Consider the following 23222-nt stretch of genomic DNA (forward strand, 5'->3'; position numbering starts at 1 on the left):
AGCTTACTAGAAAAGTGCACATATGCACAAATGAGTTGAGCAACTGACAGAGTTCAGTACCTGGGTAAAAGGAGGAAACAAGATGGGAGAGAATGGAACTTCCCAAAGATTCCCAAATGGAATGGGAATGGAAAATTCCCAAAACAGAAAATTTTGTTTTGGGAAGTTTTCAAAAACTAAATTAAAAGTTCATATATTTGAACTGTCATTTAAATATATTAACTTTTAATTTAGTTTTGAGCAGAATAAAACCGAATCTCATATTAAAAGGAAGAGTGTGAGAAAGTTTTAAAACAAATCAAGGTTGAGTAGCTTTCAGAAGTGAACTGTAGAATCAAATATGCAAACATCATTTAAAAAAAAAAATGAAAGAATTCAAAAACAAGAACCAAACCTTGGAGATTAAGGGGCAAATCCTGAAGAAGATATTGTAGTTGACTGTCTGTAACGACAGAAAAATCACAACTCTTATGGTGGAGTCAGGAAGTTAAGGAAAAGAAGAAAGCATAAAAAGTTCCTAGCAAGTAAGTCGGTTGTGCTCTTAGAGCATACAGAGAAAAATGTAAGTTTGAAGCACTCTAAAACTAGCTCGACAAAAATCATGGAAAGAGTGTAAGAATATATAAAATAAAAATCAGGAAGGTGACACATTATTCTAGAGGCTATTGAAAAGGCTTAGAAATGGAGGAAAATAACTATAAAAGGAATCAGATGATAAAGGTGATATGAACACTGAAGGTAACGATATTCTAGATGTCTGGAGTAATTACTTGGAAAGACTGCTAAATGAAACAACCAGTGTCAGCATGATGGTAGAAAACTCACAACAGGAATACATATGCTTGAAGTAGAAAAGTCAAAAATCTGAAACGTGGAAAAGCAGCTTCGACCTTCAAATATTGATGCATAAAAGTTTTACAGAAGCTGCACAATCCAGAATGCAAGTATGCTTGAGAAATAGCTAACAAGCTGGATTCAGGCAAAGAAATAGGTTGTCAGGATCAGAATTTCACTTTAAGACAATATAACAAGGATTTATATTTACATTTTGTTGATCTGGAAAAGGCATATGACAAGGTGCCAAGAGAAAAGCTCTTTAAAACGCTATGGTAAGTGTAAATGGGGCATTATATCGAGCAATACATTCTCACTTTAAAATGCAAATCATTTATAATTGAAGGAGGTATAAAAAGATGGTTTGAACTAAAATCAGGTATGCAACAAGTATGTACATTATTTCACTGTTATTCATTTTCTATATGGATTACATTATGATGGAAAGTGGTACTAAATCTGATGTCAATCCTAAAAGACACTCCAACTCATAGTTCAGGATCGGTACTATCAACTTGAATGGGGAAGAAATGGAGCTAGATGAAGAATTAGATAAGTACCATATCACCATAATAGGGGTGACCAAAACAAAAAGACAATATCTGATGGGAGTTTTCTGAGCAATAAATACAAAATGTTATATTCAAGCAATGACAAATCAGGGAAAAGGTGTAGGTATAGTATTGAACACAAAATATGAGTAATCTTCCTGAATGGCATGTAACAATATCAAGTAGTGATGTAGGCAAATATCAGAATGGCGAACTGGACAATGGGACTTATTTGTGCCTATGGTCCCACAGAAGGTTTGGCTAAGGTAGAAGTGGAGGAATTTTTCAGGGCTTTAGAGAAAGGCGCTGACACAATGAAAAAGGAACAGTTGGTCATTGTTGGGGGATCTAAATAGCAGAGTAAGAAATGATTGTCAGACATACAAAAATATTTTGGAAAAAAGAGCAAAGCTAATAATAACCTTAAATACCTGGTGGATTTCTGCTCAGGACATGGACTGGTTATTACTAACACAATGTTCCAAAATAAAAGTATTCACAAATTCACATGGAGAGAAGAAGAGGCAAGGAATAAGAAAAGTGTCATTGACTATGTTATTGTTGATGTTTTCTCCCTGGTGCAGGACAGAATGTACAGAGGATTTGAAATTGGAAGTGATCACCATTTAGTCTTGAGCAGGATAAAATTGAATTTCATATTAAGAAGCACATACAAGGAAGTTTTAAAGCAAATAAAACTCTGTCTGGTCTCCATTGTGATTCCGATCACAATGGAAACCAGTAGTGGAGAGAGTTATAAATGGTATCAGGATTATGAAGAAAACTGCTGACACAACAAACAGGAGAAAGAGATGACATGACTGAAACTTAAACTTCTGAAAGGATCATACAGGATTTCATCAGAGTATGAAATTTTTCATTTTATGGAGGATGGGGAAAAGGATGCAAGGACATCCTTGGAAGATGAGGATGAATGGCACTAAAAAGGAGGAGAGGGGCTAGATTTTTCTTTCAAAGTGGTTCAGACTGGAATGGATTGCCATTTGATGTTGAGTGTGCAAGCAATGTGAATAAATTTAAGAACAAGCTGCTGTGGTATGTGATCTTCCTCATCGAGTCCTAACTCCCTAAAGGTCTCTCTTAATAAAAGAAGCATTCTTTTTCAGGTTGATAGGAAAAGACCCAGAGGAAGATCAAGATGTAGATGGATTGATACAGTATAAAGCAGCTTAAAACACAGAAATAAGATCTGATTGATTCTTGACAAATAACAAGTTAATTCAGAGGAAAATTATTCAGAAGTTAGTAATAGTGTAACTTTTTCAAGTAGTACTACCATAATTATCCTGTACACCCCATGAGGGTACATATCAGGAATTTGATGATGAATATATTAATAGGCGATTCTGAAAAGGGAATCTTAGCAAGGTGAATCCTCAGACTGAACAATTGAATAGCAAATAAAAAGAGATTAAGTAGACATTCTATTCCAATATTCAAAGAAATAGCAAAATGGAAAGTTTTGTCTTCTGTCTCAAGGACACCTGTGTTCTTGAGACACCGCCAATAGCAATTGTTTTCTGCTTTACGGTTTCATATTTCACTAGGGATGAAATCAGAAACTATAAAGTGACTTTAATGAAACTGTCTACTTTGATACAGTGTTTATGAAATAGAAAAAAAAATTCTCTCAAGTAAGAATGTTGAAAAACTGTGGGATGAATGAATTGTCATATGGAAATGAAGTTTTATATTTTGGGAAAAAAGCCTGATAAAGAACTGATTCTGGTAAACATTTTAGGAATTTGTTGTGAAAATCAAAATGTTATAAACCAATAATATAATGAATTTATCTTCTAAAAATAAAGAAAATCTCAAAGTATAGTTTTTAATTTAGGCCTTGGATCCAAATAGCTTTGTAGTCATGAATTCAATTACCATCTATATCATTTTATTTAGTTTCATTAAATATATATTTTTTTTATTTGGTCTCAAATCAGTTATATCCTAGATTCTAAAAGCAATAGCATTAGAAGTCATTTCACCAATCACTAAACACAGTCTCTAAAGAGATAAACAAATTGGTACAATATTTTATATAAACATACTTTGTGCAGCTGACAGGATTTTTAATGTAACTAACACAACTGACATGAGTGAATTTATTGCAATCATCTCAATATCGCTGTAGCTCTAATTCATTTACATTCACAGTGCTTTGTAATGATGTACAAAAATTAAGAAGAAAGAAACAAACTTGCCAATCTTAAATAATCATTAACAAATAAAAATGTAAATTGCATTTTCAGTTCTCAAATGAAGATACAAATTACAATTTCATGCACCTGACACATGCATGCATTTTTATATTCAATCAGTCACTCTTTATTGCTAAATCTGTGGTTGTTTGGATTATTGCCAAGGTAACTACTATGAAGGCAAGTGTATTTTGTCTGTAAATTATTGAATGTTCTTCTGGCCAATTTGTATGCTTTGCAAAAAAGCATATGAATCATCTTCCACCTCCATATGAAGCCAAATGGTTCATCTTTAACTGATACTACTAATGAATTAAGGTTTGTTGGGAATAATTGTTTTCACTTGGGAAATTACAGAAAACAGTTCTTAAATAATGCAATTAACCTTTTGTGCAAATACATTTGCAGCAATTAGTATTATCTACAATTTTTTTTTTTTTTTTGACAAAAATTATGCAAAAATGATACATGCTTACTTACCTGGATAAATAATTCTTTTAAAAGGGCATAATGTGGATATTTATCAAACGCCTATTAAATAAAAAAAATGAAAATCATTTGTGAAATAAAAAAAAATAAAGAAAAGTACAACTATAATATTTATACATATTCTGTAGTCTGATAGTACAGATAATGTGGATGTTAGGTTCCATAGAAATCATGTTATACGATACTCATCACAGAAAAAGTAGGGTTATGTTCCAAAATTGTTTTTTTAATTATATAAAAGAAGATATATCCAACAAAAAAATTTTTATATTCAAGTTAATTCATTTAAGTTAAGAAATGACAAACTATGAAACAAATACATAGTATAAACTTATAAAAATTACAAACTTCATTGCACATAATGCATAAATATTTTAGGCAAAATAAAATAGTGCATAATTTAATCATAATCACCGGCTTCAAAACAAACATTTCTTAGATGTTACTTAAATTAAGGGGATATTAAATCCCATATAGTTTTAAAACCGAATAAGATTGGACTCTGAGAGTTTCTTGCCGAATATAGTAAACTATAAAGTATCGGCAACACTAGCGTTAGCCAATGCAAGTGATCCTAGTACGTAGTACAATACCGGATGACTCGTTGCAAAGGTGGGGGAAGTTCAGATCGCTATTCTTAGGTATTTTCCATAATATAAAAACACATTTCCTAGGAAATGTATGCTGTTATTACATTATGGAAGGAGGTCACTACCCAGACCGGTTTCAGCTTTTTTTGAGGCTACTCAAAGTGTATAGCGAAAAGAACTTATATACTCTGCGAACGAAATGAAGTTTTTTAGCTCTTTATACTTAAGTAACTTAATGGTTGCACCTGTTTGGAAAACTCGTAAGAATAGCGATCTGAACTTCCCCCACCTTCGCAACGAGTCGTCCGGTATTGTACTACGTATTAGGATCACTTGCATTGGCTAACGCTAGTGTTGCCGATACTTTATAGTTTACTATATTCGGCAAGAAATTCTGATTCCAATCTTGGAGTTTCTTATTCGGTTTTAAAACTATATGGGATTTAATATCCCCTTAATTTAAGTAATGTTTTCATTGCCGAAATGAAGCTTATTAGCTCTTTATACTTAAGTAAAATTTCTTAATGTTCTTTATTTATGAGTGGCCAGAAGTTGTCATCACTTGAAATCTATTTGAGATCATTTGTAAGAAGTCAGTAATGGGATCTTACTTACCACTATGCTGCAATTTTTTCTTAAGTTCATAATATGGAGCTAACAAACATCCAATTGTCTAGTGAATTTTCTGGAGTGCTCCATTGAGGGATTATCCATAAAATAACTTTCTATATTGAGATAGATTTTTCAATTACAGCAAACTGTTTCAACTTTCTTGCCAAGTCCAATCCTTCTGATTTCTGTAAACTGAATTCTTTCAAGGATTCATCACAATCAGAATCTTTGCCAGAACTTGCCCCACTATTTGGTTTGCCGTCATCTATTAATTGTACCACTTCTTCCTCATTTAAATCTATTTCCCAATCACTTAATTCATTAATTTCATTTTTTTTCAACCATATCACAAAGCCTTCTAAGTGGCCATTACTATAAAAATAAAATTTTTACATAAAAAAGCATTACATGTTGTGTGTAACTCACCAGAAAATAAAGTGCTCAGCTTGAGATCAACTCACTTATGAATTTTAATGCGCTTTCCTGGCAGAAAACAGAGGCAATTTTCAAAATAAATTTCAAAATAAACACTTTATACATCGAATCAACATTCCTAATTCTCTTCCCCTTCTGGTTGATGTAATAGTCCTTGAATTAATACTGAGATACCTTTTTCAGTATAAAAATTTTATTAATTACAGCAAACTGTTGTCATAGATTAATACTATTTTTAACAACAAAAAAACTGAAGCCTTTTAAAGAAGCACTTTTTCACTGAAACAGATAAAAGATTTCAGTTTCAGATGAAAATCTATTATTTTATATCAAGCAGGTACAATGTCTAAACAATGAACCTTCACAACTTTTAGGAGATTTGAGAGATTATAAAATTATGTTTAGCAGAAGCTATCTTACAGTATTAAGTAGCCTTAGTATTACATTATCCCAAGAATGATAGTAATGGACTGTGAATCTGAACACAGAAATTAATCTTACACTTCAGTTTTGAAGGGAAAAAAATTAATAGTAATCACTTCCCACAATTGGTGCCAAATCTTTTTTTTTGGCAGAAATCATTTCCCCATGCCTTCAAAAGTCTCAATATAAAATTTGGTCTCATTCCATTTATCGGTTTTAGCTACGGATGCCTCCAAAGAAGAGAAGTTATTTTATGGGCACCCTATATAACAATTCAGTGAAACATTTTTATTTAAGTATTTTATTTATGTTGACACAATGTCTCATTTTTTGTAATTAAGCAGCATTCTGCTACACTTTAGTTTTTCAATATTTTAACATAAATTCCTATTAAACCCTTACTAATTGGAAATAAATACTAATCAGTAGTTCAGCTTAGTATTCCATCAAGAAAATGAGGATTAAGACTGCAGTGGAAGAAGATTAGAAAAAATAACACAGATTAGGCAAGGCTATTGATTTTCCTGAAATTCTGATTGTTAGTCACTTATGATCTCTTACTAATCTCTAAATTTCTTTGTTCTGTTTTTAATAATCTTCTATTAAGAGTGGGCATAATGCCCCCCCCCCAAATTAAATTATCAATACTTATGAAACAAAAGACCATAAATCTAATCAGCTTTTTTTTTTTTTTTTTTTTTTGAGGGAGGGGAAAAAAGTACTTGAGGGCATGAAGATACTTTCTTATCCTCTTAACAATGCACCTAATTGTCAAGTAGCATATTACCACTGAAAATATATACATACATTTATTAAAAAACAGAAGAATATTTACTGCTGCTTATTTCTATAGGTATCCCTTTTTAATGAGGTTAATTAATCCCTCAATGTTACTGTGTATATCAAAATAGCATTAATCAAATCTAATAATCAATGGTAAAAAGTACAATTTGTCCCCGATAGATTACTGTACTGATAGTTTGTTTTATATGGTACTCTTTTAGGAAAGATAAAAATGAATGCAAAGTAAATATTTAATAAATACTTGTACCTACATTAGTTACTGCAATTTTTTATAATCAAAAGTTATAAATTATGTTATAAAAAAAACAGTTATAAATACTGTTCAAATGACTTTATAATCAAAAATTATAAAGTCATTTGAACAGTATTAGCTTTTTTTCTTATCGGCATAAATTGTATGATAACAAGCAAAATGACTCTCCAGACCTCAGCAAACAAGCAATCTCTGATTAACATTGTATCCATAACTTGCTACTTAAGCGATTCTAAACTGCGAAATATTCCATCCAGTTCTTTGACTGCTATTTCCTTTGGAACCTCATCTTCACATTACATTTGTTTATTTCTGTCTTCATATGTGCATTGTTCAATTACAAGAAGATCGTTGTCACTGAAATCTTTTGAATCCAAAAATTCATTAACATCTGCATCAACACAGAGGTCTTCACCAATTGCAACGATTTCTATGTCCAAGTTGTTCACAGGATTTTGAAAACATCCGAAGTCATTAGCACATTCTGGCAGAAGGTTTTCCCAAACAGCTTTCATGCAACTAGAAGACACTTGCTCCGAGTCACGAATTTTCTCAACTGCGTGTTTAATGTTAATTTTTTCCAAAATTCGTGGAGCGTATTCTCATTTTCCCCCGTTGTTTCTACGGCCTTTGGGAATGTCTTTTTAAGACAATAGGCTTTGAAAGTTGCAATGATACCCATGTCCATGGGTTGTAGCAATCTGTCATATTTGGAGGAAAAAAATGAAACTTTCACATTCTGACACAGATCATTAAGAGAATTTGGATGATCAGGTGTGTTGTCTAAAAGACAAAAGAGCTTTGAATGCTAAGTCATTTCTTTTGCAATAAGTTTCAATTGCTGGGCAAAAATCAGACTTAAACCAATCTTCAAATAGTCATATTCTTGGGATAATGTAATACTAAGGCTACTTAATACTATAAGACAGCTTGTGCTAAACATAATTTTATAATCTCTCAAATCTCTTAACCCAAGCCTTCTGATTCACCCACCAAATTACAGGTAAAGATTTCCTGTTACATCCTTTTAAAGCCCTTGGGTTCCGAGTTCGATAGACAAGCAGCAGCTTCAATTTAACATCTCCATTAGCATTCCCCCTATTTGATACTTTATAGCCAGACTGCAGTGGTTCTAGATGGCATTTTTTCCCAATAGAGTCCAGTTTCATCTACAATGAACATTTGGCAGTAATCATAATCATTTTCTAAGATAATTTTCTGCAGCTCAGCAGGAAATGTGGATGCAGCATCTTCATTGGCACTTGCAGCTTCACCTGTTATTTTCACATTCTTTAGTCCATGGTCTAGATCTAAAATTTTCAAGCCAGCCTTTGCTAGCTACAAATTTTGAATTGTCTTTATATTTAGTCTTGAAAACAGGCTTAGAGCTTTGGCCATGATATCATAGGCACTAATTGGAATTCTCTTTTGATTGCAGTCTTCCAGCCAAATAATCAACAGATCTTCCATTTCAACCATTATAGCACTCCAGTTATATGTGCATTACACTCTTGCAGATGTAGATGCCACTTTACCTTGCTTGCAATGCTCAGCTTTGGATAAAATAATCTGTATTGTAGACTCGTTAAAACCAAATTCGCATCCGATGTTACTTTTACTTTCACCACGTTTAAATCTTAATTATATCAAGTTTTTTTTATCTAAGGTAATTGCCTTCTTTTTTCACTTAATGACCCGGTTGTGGGATTGCTCTTATTCTTCAAGATGATCAATTACAAAGAATGGAATTTGTAAATACGTACAACAGAACTGGAGCTTGTAATGCACCCACTCTTAATGCTAGCAGCGAAGTGACTGGCTGGTACTCAGCCTCGTGGTGCGATTTTCCCAATCTTGTGGAGTGATTTTCATCTGTTGTTGTTTCAACTGCCTTTGAGAATGTCTTTTTAAGAAAATAGGCTTTGAAAGTTGCAATGACTCTCATGTCCATAGATGTAATAATGATGTATTTGGTTGGAAAAATAAAAACTTTCATTCTCACACAGATTAAGAGAATTTGGCCTCATGGCATGAGCATGAACTTGCGTGGAAAGTTTAAATCAGTGTTAATCAAAACTCTTGCCCCGTATATCAAGGGTTTGCTGCAATTAATTTCATCGCGATAATCAAATTCACATTAAGCAAGGGATACCTGTACACACACACACACACACACACACACACACACACACACACACACACACACACACACACACACACACACACACACACACACACAATGAGTTACAAATTATATACAGTTGTGTTATAAACTGTTGGAAATGAAGTAGGCAATAAAAGAAAGTAGAAAACCATTGCATTTATGAACAATCAACTGCTGATTATCAAAATAATTTATCAACTGGAAGAATAATATAACATTAATCTTTGAGTTAGAAATGATCTGGGTTTGATTCCTGGCATGATATGAAGAATTCGTATATGAGTAATGCCAGTCTCTCATGGAAGTAATATAACATTTTTTCCCTCCTACTCAAAGACAGGCAAACCAGCCAGAAAATAGACAAAAATTTAGCCTTCCTCAATGCCTCCATGTAGGTGAAGCAACTAGGCTAGCAATACATATATAAAGCAGAAATTAAATATACTTCAAATAAAACTAGTTAATTATAAAAAAATTTCACTTTTATTTACTACCATATCAAAATTATATCACTCAGCCAACTTACTTTATCAAATGATAACAAAGGCCGAGATCCTTTCAAGCAATTTCCTGTAAGTTTCAGCTCTTCCATTGTATGTACTAAGAAAAAGAGTTATATTTTAATCTTTGTTTGATTTTGTAATTCATCAGAAGTCAATTCTGAAGGAATCAATTTACTTTTTTTTAGAATAAAATTTCAAGATTAGAGAAAATTAATATTTCAAAAAATTCAATCTAACTAACATTACACATAAGAGACATGCTTCCCAAAACTATATATACACATATCCACAAGTATCCTAGTTATGAAGTTACTTCATGCATAAACTTTGTTTGCTTATGCTTGGAAAAAGATAAATTCTTGGCATCTTTAAATATATATACACACATATATATACACACACACACACACATACTGGAAGGGGACCAATCGTTTGATGCTGTTGGCACACTCTCCCTCAATGAGTCTTTGCTCCCTGGAGGTGTCAAATAATAATACATACAGGGTATTTCAAAGGAGGTATACAACTTTGGAGGACAAAATTTAAAAAGCAATAGTTGAGCAATTTTTTATTACTGTCCAAATGTAGTGTAATGCTTGAAGTTTCAACACAGACAGTTAAAGTTTGATATGACTGCCTCCAGTAATTCTGCAGATGTCCCTTCTGTAATCAAGTTCCTGCCACATACAGCAGAGCATATCTTGTGTAACTTCAATGGTAGCAATAAGTCTGGAACAGAGAACATCCAAACTGGCTGGTAGTGGTGGCACAAACACCATCTTTTTCAAAGCCCCAAAAGAAAAAAATCTAATGGTGCAAGTTCCAGGGAGTGCAGTAGCCATGCTACATACACCCTGCTACCAATTCCACTGCCTCTAAAATAGGGTGTTGAGGTATGACCTTGCATCTGTCATTTAATGAGATACACCGTCTTGCTGGAAATGTAAGCAACCGTCGTGGGCATTGTTGTCTAATTGTGGTATTAGGTATCCTTTTGGATGTCCAGATAAACACACCACCAGTAATTCCAGAAAAAAAAAAAAGAATAGTTCATATTTCTTATGGTATGAAAAACTTGAGCCTTTGGGGGTGTCATGAACATGTTCTACAATGCTACTGATCATTTCAGTAGGGAAATCTTGGTATATCGTCTTATCTTCAAATGTTGTACAAGGGTAAATAGACCTTAAATGTAGATCATCATCAAATTCCTGCCATGTACCCTCAAGGGGTGTACAGGATATGATAGTACTACATGAAAAAAATTACATCATTATTAATTTCCTATCTACAATTTTCCTCCAAATCAGTCTGTTACTTGTCAACACTACAATATTATCAGCTCTTATATTTCTATTGTCTAAAGCATTTTGTACCGTATCAATCCACCTATATCTTGGTCTTTCTCTCGGTCATTTTCCTGCCAACCTGGCAGAGAACACTTGTTTTGCTAATCTTTCCTCGCCCATTCTGTTTAAGTGACCATACCACCTGAGATTAGCTCTGCTAACGCATTCCTGGATGCTGACAATGTCAAGTTCTTTCCTAATATCCTCGTTTTTAATACGATACTGCCATTGATGCCACCTGTTCATGCCTATAATCTTTCTCAGGACTCTCATATCTGAAGTCTCTAGTCTTTGGTCTAGTGTTTTACTTCTGACCCAGCTCTCAGATCCATAAGTTAAAACTGGTTTGAACACTGTTGTATACAGCTAATTTAGTGTTCCGACTAATTTCTCTCTTATTCCATATGAATTTATTCAATTAACTTCCCACCATACCAGCTTTGCTGATTCTGTTGTCTATTTCTATATTTAATTTACCATCTTCAGTAAAAATCGTGCCTAAATAGCTGAAATGTTTTACTTGTTCCACAGGTTCTCCATTCACAACACAGTTGACATTTTCAATGATTCTGCCTATTTTCATTGTCTTTGTCTTTTTATTGCTGACCTTCATACCATATCTATTACAACAGCTATTCAATTTAGTCAGAGAATCTTGAAGACTTGTAGCGGATATATTTAGAAGTATAACATCATCCGCAAAGAGCTGACATTAACATCTCCAATTTCGATATCATGTTTAATACCACTTTCCTTCATAATGCGATCCATATAGATAATGAATAACAGAGGGGATAATGTACATCCTTGTCTCGCACCAGATTTAACATTAAACCATCTTCCTGCACTTCCTTCAATTCTAACTGCTGACTTACAACTCAAATAAAGAATAAGTATTGCTTGATATAATGTCCCATTGACACCATATAACTGCAGCGTATTGAATAGCTTCTCTCTTGGCACCTTGTCATATGCCTTTTCCGGATTGACAAAACTTAAATATAGATTTGTCATATTCCCATGTTTTCTCGACTATTTGTCGTAAAGTGAAGATCTGATCCTGACAGCCTCTATTTGGCCTAAATCCAGCTTGTTCTTCACCAAGCTTTTCTTCCACAATTCTTCTCAACCATTTCTCAAGTATACTTGCATAGATCTTGCCAGGAACACTCAGTAGGGAAATACCTCTATAATTCTCACATGCAGTTTTATTTCCCTTTTTATATATGGGTACTATGAGAGCTCTACTTCAATCATCGATAATTCGTCCCCCTGTCCAGGCTTTCTGAACTATGCCGTGCAGCCACTGTAAGACTCTTATACCACCATACTTCAGCATTTCTGGTCGAATATCATCTACTCCTGCTGCCTTTCCACATTTCAAGCCTTTGATGGCTTTTTCTACTTCAAGTATGGATATGTATTCCTGACTGTATGCCTGGTCAGTGTTTTTTTACCACTGTGCTGTCATCACTGTTTGTTTCACTTAGCAGTTTTTCAAAGTAATTACTCCATACTTCAAGGATCTTTTTCTCCCGTTTTCATGCCACCTTTATCATCTCTAATTTCTTTTATAGCACTCTTTCCTCCATTCTTAAATGTAGATGCTGTTGTAAAACATGCCACATATAGTCACATGTGGAAATTCCAATTTAACAAGATGCCCACCTAGTTGACTTTCCAGAGCATCTCCGGAAACTTTCCCAAACATCTTCCACAACAGCAACATGCACCATTCCCACTGACCTTGGGTGACACACAGAACAGTCTGATTCCACAAAATTCTTGTGCCACATGTACATCAAGCACCTATTAGGAGGTTCTATGTCTTATTGCATGGAGAAATTCCTCTGAACTTCTGTTGCAGACTTAGTTTTCTCAAACCAAAAACACATCATTGAAAGTCTCCATTTTCCAATGGTATAACATATCAGTTGTCTAGTGTTGTCGTTTGGTAATAAAGTTATGTGACCAAAAATTGATTTCACTACATTATGACACTCACTCAGCATTTGTGTGTCTTCCAAGTTATTCTCTGTTCTCCTGCAAAGTAGTACACACCCTTTTGAAACACTGTATTTACTCTTAGTTCTCTCCAAATCATTTTGGAGAGAATTAAGAGTAAAATAGAAAAGAAATTAATGAGAAACAGTTTGGATTCCACAAACCAACAGAGGAACCAGAAAAGCTATAACTTGTCTAAGAATTATTGGGAAGAAAACACTAAAAACCGTGGTGGAAAGTTGTTTTGGGGATTTCTAGAACTTTGAAAAGATACAGATCTTTGATACAGAAACATAAAAGGCTTTCTGACATTCTAGAAATTATTGACTCATGACTTGGAAATTTTAAAGAGATTATACTGGACACAAACAGTGTCAGTATGTGTAAATGGAGAGGAAACAATAGAGTTCCTGGTGGAGAGAGAGACAGAGGAGTTAGACAAGGATACAAGTTATCACCATTATTGTTTAACCTTTATAGTGAACAGATGCTTAGACAGGTATTTGAGGATGTAGCAGGAATAAAAGTAAATGGAAGAACCATTAATAACTTAAGATATGCAGATGATATAGTGGTGATGGCAGAAAATGAAAATGGATTACAAAATATTGTTCAAAGAATTCAAAACTCCTGTAAAGAATATGGACTAAGGATTAACACAAAGACCAAGATAACAATAATGGGCAGAAAAATAAGAGATAATGTAAAGATAAGATGTGTAGGAAAGATTTCAATATTTAAGTAGCTGGATCTCAGAGAGAGGAACTTGAGAGTTGGACATTAGAAATAAAATAGGTAAAGCTAAATCTGTATTTATGGAAATGAAGAGAATTTTAATAAACAAGAATATTAAAATAGTTTGGAGTATTGCAAGTTATGGACACTCAGAAAGAGATATGGAAAGAATTAATGCATTGGAAATGTGGAGTTAGAAAGATGGAAAAGATTAGCTATACAGAGAGAGAACATCAAATCAAAAAGTTAAGAATAGTTGGGATAGAAAGAACACTGCTCAAGAATATTATGCAAAGAAAGACCAGATTTGCAGGACATCTGAGAGGTTCTTTGGGACACCTGACAAGAACTATATTACAAGGAAAAGTTGAAGGGAACAGAAGATGTGGAAGGAGAGTACTGCAACCCTCTTTCTAGAGGATGCTACGGGATGAGTCTATACTGTTAAAATTAAACTGATAACTTCAATAGGTAGCCAGTCAAATTTATAATTGGTCACCTTCAATTACAAAAGAGAAAGCAGACACAAGCAATGAACATTAGTCTACACGAGTCAGTCTGAGGGGTGGATTTTCATTCTTTCACACACTTCTAGTTGTCTCCCATTATAGTGCATTTGTACTTTTTTCATGCTATTTTATGTGATTTACATATGATTGCTAATAAAGCATATGGCTGCCAATGCACAATTTCCTGCCATTTCTTTTCTTCTGATTCATATAATTTTTTCTCTTTTGTTTCACGTAATCGCTTTTATTTCCCACAATTTTCCTTCGTGTTCTGTCATCACTGCAATTTCACCCAATTATCTTCATTTAGTGAGTCTTTTGCTATGAAATGCAGTTTGCTATCATGAAGGTTTCAACTTTTACTGTTTGTAATACTGAGATTAAACTAACATTGGCTCTATGGGACTTATGCTGAAACTTTTCTGTAGTTCATTTCTTAAGCAAAGAAAATGAATTAGTTCAGAATGGTTGGTGGCACAAGAAGAAAGACAACAAATGAATTAAAACTGGCTGAAAGGAGGAAAATTAAGCATTTACAACTAAAACATTAAATACTGAGACAAAAAGCTGTTGACTGAATACTTTCAAAACTGAGAAAAATGAAAGTTCCTTGTGAGAAAAGTGTGCCAAAGCATACCTATTTCATTTCTTAACATCACTAAGGTTCATTTCTTAACATCACTAAGGTTCATTTCTTAACATACACTAAAAGTAAGACCACATACTTTTGTGAAGTGAATTTGGTATGTTTGCAATGCTTTGTCACTTTTTTGTGGTTCTTGTGACAGTTAAATTGAAAGACAACATGAAAAATGCAGTGGTGAATTATTTGGAGCTTTACATACACAAATTTGCTACTCTAAAAATTTGGCCTCAGTGGTGCTTCCCATATACTACTGGATAGAACTTAGAACCTCTCAGAGGATTCCGTGTTCTATCCACTACACTAACTAGCAGCCTATCTGTGGAATAATAATTTTAAAACTGTACTGACAAAAAGAAATGCTGAGTCCCACTATATTTCTCAAAATCTTTGAGAAATATATCTGTGCGAATCAGAGACAGTGGGTTGCCCATGGCCAGACCCGAGTTTTGTAAGCAGATCTTGTCATATTTGAAGTATCCTGACTTTATGCAATGAGAGAGTAAAGCAAAAAGTTTTGATAATTTGTTCTTGGGAAGATCAAGGACTTGAGTAGTATATATATATATTCAGTTATGCTATAAAGACATCCACTCACCATTCTGTACAAGAAATTTCACTGATGGTCCCTGGGGTACATTAGAAATCCTGCAAAATAAAATAAAAATACTAAGAATAATTCTATTTATCATTATTGCGAAAAGTCAAAATTTAAGTTTCTCACTTGCTTCACATGTCATAACATGATTATTAGAAAAATATTTCAAGAACATGCTTTATTATACTAAAGACCTCCAAGGGAGTTACAGGTCATTGAGAGAGACCACATATCATCCACATCATCTGCCATACCTTTTCTTGAATTCACACTATTTGAACTTACCACTCTAATGGCAAGCCCTTCCAATCACATTAGAAACAAATCTAGCTCATTCCTTTGACAGCATTCATTCTCAACTGCCCTCTTGATTCCCCCTCTGTGTTATGAAATTTCTCATCAACAAACTAACATTCAAAACGTTGAATTTTCAGCATTTTTCACTCTTCAGAAATAACAATTACCCATTTCTGATGAAACGGGATTACGTTGAATATTACTCTTTCAACAAAACCAGTAAAAACTCATGCATCGTAAATATGAAAAATATTTACAAACTTTAGTAGTAGCAAGAGTTAATTTTTACTTTTTAATAACTGGGTAAAGTATGCAATTCATTTTGTAGAATTAGTTCCTGAAACTTTGTTTTACATTCCAAAAGAATATGTAAAAAATAGATGCGAGACAAGTTTTTAATTCTGACCAACAAAAAAGGATTCTTGCATCCAGATATTTAGTTGATATCAGTTGCCATTGCCCAGGGTTCATAAAAAAAACATCACTAAATGCAATAATCAACACTTCATTGTGATTTTCTTTGCTGGCATAGAGCTGTATCTAGGCAGTCTATGGGCTAGAAGTGATCTTATAATAAGTCTCCAGAGCTTTATTAAATTTCCCAAAGTTCTTGAGATGAGAGCACATCGCTGCTGATTAGCCTACCCTTTTAGTGTTTTTGCTAGAAACCCAAGTGTAGCGACTTGTGTTCTGTGACAAGTGCCTGTGCTCCAATGATGCAGTTTTGAATTTAGTGAAATATCAGCTTAATAAACTGCACAATAAATTGCTTAGTAAACAATTTTACTTTGCTTAAATGGAGTTTTAAGTTCATATCAAAAAAGGTAACATGCTACAAGTTTACAATCTTTATTTTATTTTTAGTTGGGAAATTTAAAAAGCACATTATCAGAAACATGGTATAGGAAGAACTCATTTCATATTTCCTCCATTTACAAAGATCAAATCAACAAACATTTAAAAAATCAAAAACAAAAAGACTATGAAAATCTCTATCCTTGCTTGTTAGTGTTCTACAGCAACCATCATATAATCTGATGCGCTGTTTTGGCTACCTTTGTAATATGCCCACTAAACTTCAAAAATATCTACAATTACACACACAAGTCCCCAGCCTCAGTTTCCTGCAGTTCAGTTCCATTAATATAGTAAATGGCTGCTGATCTAATTCCAAAATGCATCACCTGACACTTGGCCACATTAAACTGGCAGCCATTAACTTTGCCCATACTGATATAGTTTGTTTAAATCTTCTTGCAGGATTTCTGCATCACCTTCATTTACCATTACTTTTCCTAGTTTAGCACCAACAGCAAAAATTTAATATTTCCTGTCATATCATTTCCCTATATCACTGATATTCAAATTAAACTAGAGAGGACCAAGTACTTGAGCCCTGTGATACATCACTGCTCACTTGCCTTCTCATACTCCTCCATAAACTATTCTTTGATATCTGTCCATTAGCCACCCTCTAAATCCAAATCACCATAATTCATATCCATTCCAATTTTCTAAATTTATGCAATTGCAATAAAATTCTATGTGGAATCATCAGATGCTTTAGCAAAATCTAGCAATATTCCCTTATCCAACTCCATTTTACTAGATTATAAAAAAGGAAGCAAATTACTAAAGGCAAGACCCACACTGTCCCTGACACAGTATCATATTCTTATCCACCTAGTCCTGAATTCTGTCTTTCACCAATTTATCCATCCACCACTCCTTTATGCCAGGGCTTTGCTGAAAGCTAATTCCTCAGCTTGTCATAATCACCTGCTTTTTAACTCCACATAAATCCCTGTTAATAGAAAATTCTGCATGTTTGGCAGTTTCCCCAGGTAAAGACTATATGACCACTTTCTTCAAGCAGAGGAAGCATAGCTAGAGTGGTTAGTGTTTAAATTCTGATGCAATGCTCAGATCCAGTACTTTTGAATCTGATGTCCCCCTCCATTATATGTTGCTTCAGATAATTATCTTTTAGCAGCTGTATAAATTCAATTTTCTTCCCTGGCTGTGACCATTACTCCTCCTGATCTGTCCTCATAGTAGAATTCCCCCATAATTACTCAACTTTTACTCATCATGCTAATTTGCGAGTATGTTATCAGCATTCCTTATATCCCATGGATTATAGCAACAACCAATTATATAATTAATCTTGGTTTAATATGATTAATCAGTTTAATTAATCATAATTAAACTGCACTCTTCTCCCCATGATGTAATTCTTCTCTTTTTGGCTTTAATTCATCTGCTATCATTAGCAAAACACTTCCCCACATCTTGTTCCTTCTGTTTTACCTCTCTGCATACACTATATCCTTCCATTTTCTGTTCCTATGACAATATCATTCTCAGTCAACTGTCTCAATAATGCCTGTAACTCTTGGCTAAGTTGTGCTAACCAATTCCAAAAACTCCTCAACCTTATTTCAAACCCAATTGCTCAATCCTTCTGGCATTAATGTGTGGGTGGTCTGAATGGAGTTTTAAATTCATATCAAAAAAGGTAACATGCTACAAGTTTACAATCTTTATTTTATTTTTAGTTGGGAAATTTAAAAAGCACATTATCAGAAACATGGTATAGGAAGAACTCATTTCATATTTCCTCCATTTACAAAGATTCAAATCAACAAACATTTAAAAAATCAAGAACAAAAAGACTATGAAAATCTCTATCCTTGCTTGTTAGTGTTCTACAGCAACCAGGTTCTTGGATCATAAATGGCAACACTATCGGCAAGTTTTTTCCCTAAGTTGGTAGGTCTGTCATAAGCAACCATGAGAAATTGCAAGTCTATCAAGAAGATTTTCTTTATATATACAGCTGTCAGAAGCCAAAGTGTTATCTGTATCCATTGAAATTAAAAAAATTTAGTATCATGAAATTATAAAATTCTTTATAAAAGAAGGTTTAACACCAACAGAAATTCATTCACAGTTCATACAAATTTAAGGGCACTCTTCTTCATTTCGCAATTAAGAAATGGGCTGACAAGTTTAAATTTGGCCATACCAGCCTTGAAGATGATCCACATGGACATCAAAAAAGTGTAACACCAGAAATCATTGATCAAGTGCACGATATGGTATTAGATAACCAGCGAATCAAAGTGTGTGAAATTGCTGAGCCTATAACCATTTGAAAAAGAAAACTTAGGATATATTTTGCATGAAGAATTGCAAATGAAAAAGCTTTGCACAAGATGAGTGCTGCAAAGATAAAAATTCACTTGCATGAAAATCTCTGAACAGCGCTCTTAATGTTTTAAGAATAAAACTGATTTTGTGCATATATTTATTATTATGGATGAGACTTGGATTCAATAAAGCACATCATTACACACCAGAATCCAAACAGCAGTCCAATGCTGAACAACTAGTTTGTTCCAGACATTGGACAGAAGCTAGTTGTTTGGTGCTAAAAGAACATAGCCTATCAGCAGGAAAGATCATGACATCACTGTTTTGGGATGCCAAAGGCATTTTGTTTATTAATTATCTTGAAAAGGGTAAAACAATAAAACCAGGGAATATTATTCTGATCTTTTAACCAGATCAGACAAAAAAATTCTTGAGATAAGACTCAGTTTGCAGAAGAAAAAGATCTTTTATCAGGACAATGCACCTGGTACAATGGGACAATTAAGGGATCTGCACTATGAATTGTTAGAACAGTCACCATATTCCCCAGATTTAGCTCCCTCTGACTTCGCTCTTCCTTGATAGTCAGCATTTTTCTTTGAATCAAGATGTAGCTATAGAGGGGTATTTTGCAGATCTTACTGAGAACCACAACAATGACAGGATAAGCACTGGAATAAATGTATTAGTCTTAAGAGAGATTATGTTGAAAAACCAAAATAATTTAAATTATAAATTTGTTTTTTCACTGTTAGGCCAAGAACATTTCATACCACCCACATACACAAACTGCAGTACCTCCCTTCATACCACAACCTCCTTGACATCTTGTGTTACTTAGCCCAGTGCTTCCTAAACTTCGGAATGTCAGGGTCCCCTTTGGGAAAATTAAAATATTTCACAGCCCCCCTGCCCCCCCCAAAAAAAGCTTAATATACATAATATTTATTGCATTTATATTTCGATACAAAACATACACAGCAAATATTGCAAAAATCAAATATTACATTTTTAGCATCTTACATATGCATTTGACATGGCACATTATCTCATTTTTATATAGATAGATATTGTACATTTGGGGACAAGCACATGAAACTTAAAATGATTAGTAATAAAAAATTAAAAACAGAAGTTTAATAACAATTTAATGTAATGGGCATGTTTCAGTACTGCTACACAGAAAGTCATTATCAGGTAAAATATTTGAAACTGCAATTTTTAGATTTCTGCTTTGAAATGAAACTTATAAATAAGCATATATGTACTAATATTCATTAAGTGCCAAAATATGCAGGAAGCAAAATTTGTGAACCCACACCAATGTGTGATTTTTTCTATTAAAATATAAAAAATAACAAAAGAAATAAAAATTAAACAAGTTTCTTTTAAGATAAAAAAGTCTTAGTCTTAAAAAATTTAATTTTTTTTTCATTATTTCACAGCCCCCAATTTGGGAAGCACCGACTTAGCCCACTGAAGTTAAACTGTGGCGTAATATTTTGCATTATACGAGTACTCTTCACTTATTAACCTCTAAGTTGCCTGGCCCAACATTTACCTGCATCCCCCCCCCAAGAATTCTAGTTTCTGACTTTGTACTTCTGAAGAGTCAACGAACACATTCTCAAGACAGATGTAAGCCATCCTTATACAAATAACCTTATAAAAATCCTTCAAATTAACAGAAATTGTCATGACAGCACCTGCCTAAGTACTAACTGGGCTCAGGTTTGCTTAACTTCAGTGATAAGATGTGCTTTCAAACTGATATGGCAGCTGCTGTGCTTATGTATATTTAAAAGTAGTCTTTTTCATGCATTTTCAAAACATTTAGAAAATGTATGTACACTTGAGGTTAAAGTCATTAAAATTAAATTGTTAAGTATCATTCTAAAATAATGATCTTACCACATATAGAGATCTTGCTTTCTGTTTTCAAAATATATCGACTCATTACAATTCTTCATTTCACAAATCTTTAAAGAAAGAAAGTTTAAAAAGATGAATCTAGTATATTTTTAACAATTACTAATGAAATCTCAATCATTTTGAGAAATTCTAAAGCACTAAACTAAATCTCCTAACTTTTCTTACAAATTTAAATTTGAACAAGTACCATGTCCTCAATTTAAAATATTAACTCATTTAAGCTTGATATAATTCTGAATCATGAACCCTACATTAAGCTCAGCGCAAAACTGTCAGGTTCCTTATTAATTCTGCTGGTGCAGCAATAGAGATTGAGACACAGCCAGCTACATTTTCCACATCTCAGATCAAAGGAGACTAAATAACTTTTAACACCAAAGTGAGATTCAGCAGAAGTTTGATTTTCTAAAAAGTCTGTTGCTCATTCTTATTCCTTCAGCACAATATAACAGCAAAATGATTGCTCTTATCTTACCCAAACTAAGACCAGGAAAAGCTGCTCAGATTCTGATTAATCTTTATTCTTGTCAACCTACAATATTGTCATTTCAGTCAAATTCTGGAGACTACAACTGTGTTAGGAATATACACATGTATACTCCAGATGACCTTAATATGAAGGTCATGTCAGGAAACAAAAGTAATTATTCTAACAAGCTGTAGTCCCCATAATTTTACTGAAATGGATGCTGATCACCATGTAACATAAAAGGAAAGGATTCTCACAATTTTCTCAGTAATGAATGCTAAGCTAAGCAATATAGATCCCTGAACTTGAGCTTTTATAATGGAAGGAACTACACAAGGTTAACATCTTTCCTGTCCATCCATTACTTATTGCTCACAACAAATGCGATTTTTTTTAATGAGTTCAGAAAAACTATGCTTTCAGAATGTTTAACTTTAATATTAAATTTTTGATGAAATTTTGTATTAACATTCAACATTCTAATTATATGCTTAAATTTTAATCTAGTTTCTGTACTGCTCTTAAGTTTCTCTTGTGTATTTCTTTAATGTATTAAAAGTTTTACTGTTAACCTGCAATGTGAGCATTTGGTTGGATCCTCAAAATTGGGAATGCCAACCAACCTTTATATATTTTACCTAAAGCCAAGACCATAAAATAAACTTGGATCTACCACTTATAACAAAAAAGTGTACAGCTTAAATTAAGCCCAACAGTGGTGAATGAGAGGCATAGATTGACAGTCAGTTGTATGCTTCATCTGGAGATGATTTTAAGGCAAAATATGACAGATATTGACAATTATTGATCAATGATTTTTAAAATGGACCTCTCAAGATCAGTCTATGGACCCAGTGGAAGTGCCTATATATACACCCTCTGTCTAAAAAGAAACTGAACTTTTGATAGAAAATAAAACAGGCCAATTATAATTATTCAAATAATTTTTTTCAATCAATATATTCTCTCTCAGCTTCAATACAATGTTTGGTATGGTCAATAAAATTCGTGAAGTCAGGGTGCTAAATCAGGTGAATACGGCGAGTGATCCAACACAAACTTGGTTTTTGTTCAAAAACTGTCTCAAAGTTCGAAAGATAAGATGGTGCCTTATCGTGCAAAAGTGACCAGCTGCCTGCATCACGATATTCATGCTGGTACGTGATGAATTTGCTATTAATTGCTTCAAAACTTGAGATAAAAACTCTCCATTGACCATCTGATCCGGCAGAAGGAATTGTTTGTGGATAATGTTCATATATAAAACAATCAATTTGCCTATAAATTAAAATTTTTTATACTTACTTCATTTATTGCAAATAGTGAATCCTTCTTTTCCATTTTGCATTCTAAAAATGAAAATATAACCAACATAAACATGTGAGCAATAAATTAACGGTTAGAGAATAATAAAATTTTTAAAAAATAGGGCCCTTTTGAAGCTTAAACACTTTCTGAATGCTATCTAGTTTTTGAAAGATATTTTAACTTGCATAAAACTCAAAACAGCTGCTAGTACTACTTGTTCAAATTAGATCAATCCATTACTGGAATAATGTCTTCCCTAATTTCCTCCATTTCATTCTGCTTTCAACTTTTTTCAGCAATCCTATAATTTCATTTTGCTATCCCTTCCTTCCCCTTTGCCTACTA

At 33.4% G+C, this 23222-nt stretch overlaps 1 protein-coding gene across 3 annotated transcripts in view; it reads right to left on the reverse strand.

Moving 5' to 3' along the window:
• LOC150105330 (ribosome biogenesis protein BRX1 homolog) overlaps positions 1-23222 on the reverse strand; it is a 164407-nt gene that overhangs the window by 117793 nt on the left and 23392 nt on the right. For all 3 annotated transcript variants that reach the window (XR_016548475.1, XM_090394710.1, XM_090394709.1), the window contains exons 3-7: positions 22875-22918; positions 21080-21147; positions 15716-15765; positions 9901-9974; positions 4085-4135 (exon numbers count right to left, since the gene is read on the reverse strand). Coding sequence is in view for 2 of the 3 variants with exons in the window: in XM_090394710.1 (XP_090250836.1) it covers positions 4085-4135; positions 9901-9974; positions 15716-15765; positions 21080-21147; positions 22875-22918 (287 nt within the window). In the remaining variant the exon portion in view is untranslated. The remainder of the gene's footprint in view (positions 1-4084; positions 4136-9900; positions 9975-15715; positions 15766-21079; positions 21148-22874; positions 22919-23222) is intronic.

This window comes from Typopeltis vanoorti, chromosome 6, assembly GCF_054136105.1.
Source record: "Typopeltis vanoorti isolate ZY-2024b chromosome 6, IOZ_Tvanoo_1.0, whole genome shotgun sequence".
In the NCBI taxonomy this organism is placed as follows: Eukaryota; Metazoa; Arthropoda; class Arachnida; order Uropygi; family Thelyphonidae; genus Typopeltis; species Typopeltis vanoorti.